General features: G+C 29.9%; 1 protein-coding gene across 1 annotated transcript; it reads left to right on the top strand.

Moving 5' to 3' along the window:
• The first annotated feature begins 671 nt into the window (after positions 1 to 671).
• On the top strand, positions 672 to 6,184 carry LOC100568644 (ring canal kelch homolog). Its single transcript, XM_003246237.4, has 11 exons — positions 672 to 1,173; positions 2,668 to 2,825; positions 2,889 to 3,117; positions 3,216 to 3,391; positions 3,466 to 3,562; positions 4,608 to 4,761; positions 4,835 to 4,947; positions 5,012 to 5,308; positions 5,370 to 5,510; positions 5,580 to 5,823; positions 5,893 to 6,184. Exons 2-11 carry the CDS (start codon positions 2,677 to 2,679, stop codon positions 6,069 to 6,071), a joined length of 1,779 nt encoding a protein of 592 aa, XP_003246285.1. The 5' UTR covers positions 672 to 1,173; positions 2,668 to 2,676; the 3' UTR covers positions 6,072 to 6,184.
• Positions 6,185 to 8,320: the final 2,136 nt, after the last annotated feature.

Below are 8,320 nucleotides of genomic sequence, written 5' to 3'. Positions count from 1 at the left end.
AGATTCACTTGAAACAAAAGGGGGTAATAACAATTAACAACTATTTAAGACAATGATATCAAGCAAATAATTTACTCACTGTTAAATTCAATTGCATCTAACGATCCATAATTAGAACCATCGCTCATCACTTTTTTAGAAACCACTTTTGAAGCTTTTTTGTACGCAGTGGCCATTTAGTATTTTCGCGTCCAACGCGGAAGTGCTTTCTGGAATTTTTGATTTTTTGATTTTAACTTTTCCAAAAATTGAAATACCAGAATTTTTAAATATTCTTTTTGAATATGAAATTTTTAGAATTTGAGGGATATTATCAAAAATGTGGGAAAGCCGATTTCAAGTAGACTCGACGACAAATTCAAATCTGTTTTCAGAATTCTTAATTCTTATCGCTTCATTAGATCAATTGGCATGTTTGGCAAAAAACACGGGGGATTCAATCACACCTCGTCATGTCGTGTGAAATTATCACGGTTACCACAATTACCAAACGATACCGCATAGTTGACAAAAACAGAAAACCACGGTATCGAAACCCCTTAAACCCCTTAACGACTATCCTATAATATTGTAGTAACCGCTAACTTGACACTTTCAACTACGCACGCACTAACAACGAAACGGTAATATCGGATATTAATAATAATTAATATTGCACAATACTACAATGTACAGTAATGAGTAAACTAGTGAATACTGAAGGACTCCCAAAATTCCGTCGTGTAGTGTGTACCGTTAGCTCTAATCTTATAGTTTTTAATAATTTTATATCTTTTAGGTATATATAGGTATTCATATATTGTTATTTTTTATATTATTATTTCAATTTTCAATAATATCAATATTACTGTACACCGGGACGCCGTTGAACTCGACGAACACTTTGCGCACACACACGTCACGCGGGCACCACTTTTTAGTTTCGTCGACGTGATTCGCGATTACGTAATACGTGGTCACTGTTGTGCTACTTGTCTGTTGTTACTTGTCAGTCACTCGGTTCATAGTTGTCACTTGTGACTCAGTTGTCGCTCGCCGAATCCTTGTGTCTCGTACCGCCGTCCGCCGAATCCGCCATCGACGGCACGCTGAGAATAATCGCTGCGCCAGAGTCCTACGACAGTACGACCTACGCCGCTGCGGCAACATACCACGTGGCACGTACGCGACTAGGTAAGAATTTTGACAAAAATTCGTCTGAATCTTAAACATTTGCAAATTATAATATTAAGTTTTCAGGTATAGGCACAGACTTTCATTTAGTTTGTGGTAGAGGTACAAGCGAGTCGAATGCTATCTACAAAAAAATGACTGCTTGTTTCGTAGGCTGTTTACAGTTTACGTAAAAAAATGTATTCTATACAAATGTGTCTTTTATGTCCCTTTTAAAACTTACTTTTACGTATCTCCGTAAAAACTCGATTGTTTGTGATTTAGCAACTGTATGTAGGAAGATTTATGAAGTTTGGTATGGTTTTCCATATTAGGTTTGTGAAGAAAATTTTATTTAAATTACCCTCCAACCTGAATTTTCTAATTTTTTTGACTACTGTCTAGTCTTCATGAGTAATTAGTAAACCGTCCTTTGCGTTATTATACCTAATATATTATTATCGTACATAATAAAAACAACAGAATACAATATGATCAACACACAGTACGTCATGTGCGATGCAAAATTTTAATTATAATCAATTAATCATGACTTACATAGAATTCCCACCATATATTCTTAGTTCACAACTTCTGATTTCATCTTACCCCAGTCATCCTAATGATCATTGATTAGGTATATTGTATATTAACCCATATTTCAATATCATACCTTTGTCTAGAACTCTAGTTGTCCGGTATTGTTGATTACTGCATTGATTTGAATTCAACTGAGTAAGTAAGAAAATAGGTACATATTCTATATAATTATTTTAATTCAATAATATTTTAATAACAATAAATATTCTTAAAAATTAATATTGTGATCATGATGTGAAGTTAAAAATAAATGTTCCATGCACTAGGTGTAGATTTTTTGGGAAAGGCATATACTTATTGAAAAACATTATTGTTCTACTAAAACTATAATGAAAAAGCCAATATATATTATGAATCTAATATAGAATTATTAGGATAACTAAATCACCTAACCTATGGTATTTATTTTTTTATTATTATTTAAATAAATTCTTTGAGGTGACATAAAGTGTGTACATAACTACATAACTAGCCAGAGATAAACTAAATAAAGTAGGTAGTAGTTGTGACCAAGTAATGATTTTATAAGGATCTGTAAACATTTCAGCAATTCACAGAAATAGCACTCCCGGTATTATAAACACAATTTTTTATCTAACTTAACTTAGTTGTATACATTTTATACTGTATAACATTTTAGTTTTATTGCTGCACTGAACATCAATTATCATATATGATTCACCAAGTTTATGTGATTTGTTAATTTGTTATATTAATTTATAAGTTTATTCTAATTAAAATTACCTATTCTATATACTTATTTTAATTAATCTAACTAATAATTTAATAATTTCTTAATGTCAGTATTTTGTTTGTTTTTACCCTGTCTAAACTCTAAAGTACCTACATTTAGTGTTAAGTTTTAACATAATAATGGTATTAAAATTAATCACAATTTATAAAATATATTTAAAGGTGTTAGGTATGTCAGTAAAAGAAATGGATGCCTTACAGACTTCATCTTGTGAAAATAATCTAAAGAAAGCTCTGAAATCAAAAGACTGTAAACCAACAAATTTTAGAAATAACTCTCACTCTGCCAGAATACTAGAAGATTTACATTCTCTACGCAAGTATGTTTACAGTAATTCTACCTTCATTCAAAATAAATATCAGTAACGCATTTTTGTTTTTAGAAATGAAGTTTTATGTGATATTAGATTTGAAGCAGATGATGGTAAAATTGTAATTGGACATAAAATTGTTTTAATAGCAGCTAGTCCATATTTCCGTGCAATGTTTAGTAATTCTGATGAGAGCAATAAAGATCTTGTTACTATAAGAGAATTAGATTCCACCACTTTACAACTATTAGTAGATTATATTTATACTGGGGAAATTACGATCACAAATGAAAATGTACAGGTACCTATAATTAAATATTTGATTTGATATACCTCGAGATATACCTAGACTTCAAACAACATAATATCAGTTTATGCAAATTTTTGTTGTTTTCTAAGATGTTGTTGCCAGCTGCCAATATATTACAGTTAGATTATATAAATGGTGTATGTGCTGAGTTTTTACAAAAACATCTGGATCCATCAAATTGTCTTGGTATCAAAGCGTTTGCTGACTTACATAATTGTATTGATTTATTGTCAATTTCTGAAGCATATATTAAACAAAATTTTTTGTATGATTAACATTATTTTCTATATCAAGATTAAGTAGGTAATTTATTATAAAAATAATGATTATTATTTCCAGAGAAGTAGCTAAAATCGAAGATTTTGTATCCTTATCTTCTGATGATTTGGTGAAGCTTATTTCCTCTAATGACCTTGCTGTTCCATTTGAAGAAAAAGTAAGCAACTACAAATGGTAATTTACCTACATTTTAAAATTTATATACAAAATTAACTTAAAAAGGTGTGCAAGTTGGTACTGGACTGCTGTACAGTAGCCAGTAGGTATCTAGACTGTGAAGGGATCACTGTATCAAATATTAATTTGTATTTGAACTCAACGACCTAACATCATTGTATACAAAAAATGATTCTGAGCAAATACTGTTTAATAATATTGCTAAGTATATTTTATGATACTGTTACTAAACCAATTTATTTTACTATAATACCTACTTTAATAGTTCTGTATTTCTGGAGAAGGTTTTATTATTTTTCCAAAAAAGTTGCATTTGAAAAAATTAATGTCTGTATACAATATTATGATATACTTTAAAAGTTGCAAGTACCCTAAAATTATATTTTCAAATTAAATAACTAAAATCAATAAAGCTTTATAACCTAACAAAAATAATTTTATTGACAGTTATTGAAAAAAAAAAAAATTTTCTTATCATTTCTAATGTCTATAAATAGCTCTAAAAAAGTCAAAATGTTTTATTACATTACCACGTAAAGAAAATTATATGAATTAAATATTAAGTATCTATCTGTTGAAACTAAGTATAATTTTACAAAGTATCAATTATAATTAATATAAAATAATATTAGTATTATATATAATGAAATAATTGATTCAAATCCATTTTATCAGCATGAATTAAATAATGAATTTTCCCTTTCGGCTCTAACTGAAACTAAGTGGCTACACCTTTTTTACCCCAGTGGACCACAGACTAATCAATAGGCTCAAACAATTTTGCGGATGCAGCCCATGAACCTTCTACTACACATCTATACTTTGATTTGTGTGTATTTAAAAATACCAATAATATATATTTAATATCATACATTTATAATAATTAATATTTCTTTGCTTGCTATAAAGAGTAGAAACCCTACATCTTGAAGATCTATTATATTTATGGGATCCTGTGAAACTATTGGGTGGTTTAAAAAACTATTATTATATTTTAATCTAGTTTTAAATATTTGTTATTGTAGGTATTTGAATGTGTTATCAAATGGGTAAATCATGATTTGGATCGTAGAAATAATTTTTTGCCAAAATTAATGGAACATGTACGTTTGCCATTATTGAAGCCTGGTATATTATTTAATATATCTAAAGAACCTCTGCTAAATAATATTCCTAACTGTATGTTAATTTCATAACTATGCTATCATTATGAATATATATATTTTAAGGGTTGTTATGATAATGTTTTAAGTTAAAGATTATATAATCGAAGCGTTACATTTTAATCATCAAAAATCAGTTCAGCATTTCGCCATTCCAAAAACGATTAGATTTAAACCTAGAAATTTTGATGTTTCACAAAAGGTATGATTCCACATTGATTAATTCATCTTGACTTCACAATAATTTTACCATTTAATTTTATTAGGTTATTTTAATGTTCAATCGGTCTGATACATCACCAAAGTGTTATACAGAATGGTATGACCCTGTAACCAAACTACGAGAGAATGCACCAGGGATAAATGATTGTCGCCGGACAGCTGGTCTTGGTGTTATAAGAGACCAATTTGTGTTTGCTGTAGGAGGTGTAAATGCATCAAGTTCAAAATCTGTTAGTTTACTTGATGTATCTTCACGGTCACCCTCTTGGGTTCCAATGGTTGACATGTTAGTTAGTCGACATGGATTAGGAGTTGGGGTATTGGATGATTGTATATATGCTGTAAGTTAAATCAATATTTTACTTATTTTATATTAAAAATGTATATTATTTGTAATTCTAGGTTGGCGGACGTGATGGTACCTATTTATTAAATAATGTAGAAAAATTTGATGGGAGTATTAAAAAATGGCAAATGGTTTCGAGTATGTCAATTCAGAGGAGTAGTGTTGGTGTTGGTGTCCTCAATAATCATTTATATGCGGTGACTAATTATATTATTTCTTTATTTTTAATTTGTAATACATTTCATGTCCCTTATTAAACTAAATAGGTCGGAGGTTATAGTGGTAAATTTTTGAAATCAGTGGAATATTATGATCCCACACTTGACACATGGAATCCAGTTGCAGAAATGTCTGAGTATCGTCAAGGTGCTGGTGTAGGAGTCTTGGACGGTATTTTGTATGCTATTGGTGGGTATAATGGACAGTATCTTAAAAGTGCTGAAATCTATAGACCTGGTGATGGAAATTGGTCTCCTATAGCTCACATGCATTTGTCCAGATTCAGACCTGGTGAATAAATTATTATTTTTTTAGGATAAACTTACAAATATATTGTATTTAATTTACATTTGTATACAGGAGTAGTCACATTAGATGGTCTATTGTATGTTATTGGTGGAGAAATTGATGCATCTGATGTTGATACTGTAGAAATCTATGATCCAATCACCAAGACTTGGACCATGGAAACATTGTCAAGACATGGAGTCCGAATTTATGGTGCAGTGGTTGTTAGTAGACCACATCATTATAATTAATCAGCTTTCAGGAGTACTCATTGTTAATTACTATAACTTGTAGTAATAAGAACATATTTTTGTATAAATTATGATGACATGTGTATTGAAGAATTTTTATTTTTTATAATTTATATTGACTTTTTTCATAAAAACGTCATAAATTAAATATGTATTTTTTTGTCAAAACTTTAAAGTAATAGTGAATTTTTATAGTTTTGTTTTAAAATGATTAAATTCAAAGTCCCTCCCACTGTGCAAAAAACTGTTACAAGCTTGTACAAACATTTTCAGACAAAATATCTACTAAATTATTTACAACAAAAAAGAAGGGTTCTCATTTAACAGAAGTTTACGTCCCAAACCATAACAGTTTAAAAATATGGTCTCAAAAAATCAGAACTTAAATAAATTCTATGAAAAAATGGAGGTAAGAGTGCATATTTGATGAAAAAATGCACATACCTACTAAAGTGTGCTAACAATATACCTAGGCACGTATTTAGGGGGGGGGTCGATTGGTTAACTATTATTATAAACATTTGTTGATTAGTCCATTACAGAACATGTTCGAGCTATATTGCGGTATCTATCAGTGGTATAATGGTGATGCGGTATAGATACATCTTAAAGTCACAAATACCACGCGTACAAACTTTTTACATTTGGGGGTGAGGGAAGGCTAAAATATTTAATTATTAGGGTAGGCACTCAACATCATCATTACAATATTAAGACTTTTGAATTTGTAAAGGGGGGGGGGGGGTAGCCACAATAATGTGTTGTTAGTATACTATCGGCTTATTACAATAAATTAATATGGTTCATATTTAAGAATACCTATATACAATGATTACAAATTTTAAAAACACTTATATTAATATTATCTTTTTTATTCCTTGTTGACAATTAAAACTTGTGTGTTTTAACAAAAAAAATACATATGTTTTTATTTATTGTTCATATTATGTCTATAATATTGTTTATTTTAATATTACCGCGGATTGTAATTTTTAAAGCCAATTCGTGCCCTGCACGATATTATACGATAATACACAATTTGCAATTTGATATTTTGGTAGGAGGGGGGCTTAGGCCCTTAAACCCATATTAGCTAGGGAAATATGTGGGTGTGTGTTTTAACCAAACCCCCCCCCCCCCCTTACGTGAAAAATATATCGGTATATGACTTCAAATCAAATAACCAAACGGTTTTGACATATTATCTAATGGACCATTCGGTTATTATTCTTTTAAACTATAGATTGAATTAATATACTATACAACCGAAAACAAAATAAATACTTTACACTGCTGCTGAGAAATGCCACGCCGGCATAACACGGGAACCTATTACCATATACAATGTATAATATAATATATACTTACCTACTGATGATTAACAAGTTATATTAAATTAGTGGCCCCACAGGAATAATTAATCTTCTTCCGAATAAATATTTGAGTTGAACACTGAATATAAATAATAAGCGCAAACAAGACTAAAAACGGCGTTTACTCAAACGTCACTTTGAAGCGCACTATGAAAAAAAGAAAAATTATAATAAAACCATTAAATTTACCGGGTGCAAAACCAAATACTTAACGTCTTATTTTACATAAAAAAAAACTCTCCGTCAAAAGTAGATAGATAGGTAGGTAATTCGTATTATGAAAATACATTGTAGGTATATTCAGTCGATTTAATAGATTATTTACACTCAGAAATATATTATACGCATATAAGCGTGATAGAACGCTAAAATGTGTACCTACATTGCAGCAGCGGATAAAGAATTATGACGTGTCCGAGCGGATCATATAATAATATTATCAGAAACTTAATCAGAAGCTGAATTTTATTATACGCGATGATATATAATACCCACCTGTAGTACTTAATTTATCTTTTTTTTACATCGACAATAATATTTATTAAACGTAAACTTGTCTGAAATCGTAATAGATAACACATCGAAATATTTATATTATTATATTATTAATTGGAGAAGGCGTATTTGGAGAAAAATTTCTGACGAGACGTCGGAAATTATTTTTCGATGTGTATATAATATGTCCGACTCAAAGTTAAAAAATAACGAACATTAGGAATCATTAGTGGCTTGCACATTATCTATGTATATTATATTTTCCGCGCACGACTACGTTAATAATTGTATCGTGTTTGAATTGCATTGTGTTCGCGCGTTATGGTGGTGAATCTTTAATGATTGGTGGCAAGATTAAAGTTTTCGCATTTTTATGTTGAC

Source organism: Acyrthosiphon pisum, chromosome A1 (assembly GCF_005508785.2).
Source record: "Acyrthosiphon pisum isolate AL4f chromosome A1, pea_aphid_22Mar2018_4r6ur, whole genome shotgun sequence".
Taxonomy (NCBI): domain Eukaryota; kingdom Metazoa; phylum Arthropoda; class Insecta; order Hemiptera; family Aphididae; genus Acyrthosiphon; species Acyrthosiphon pisum.
The sequence above is the reverse complement of the archived record's forward strand: the minus strand, read 5'-3'. Positions and strand labels throughout refer to the sequence as shown.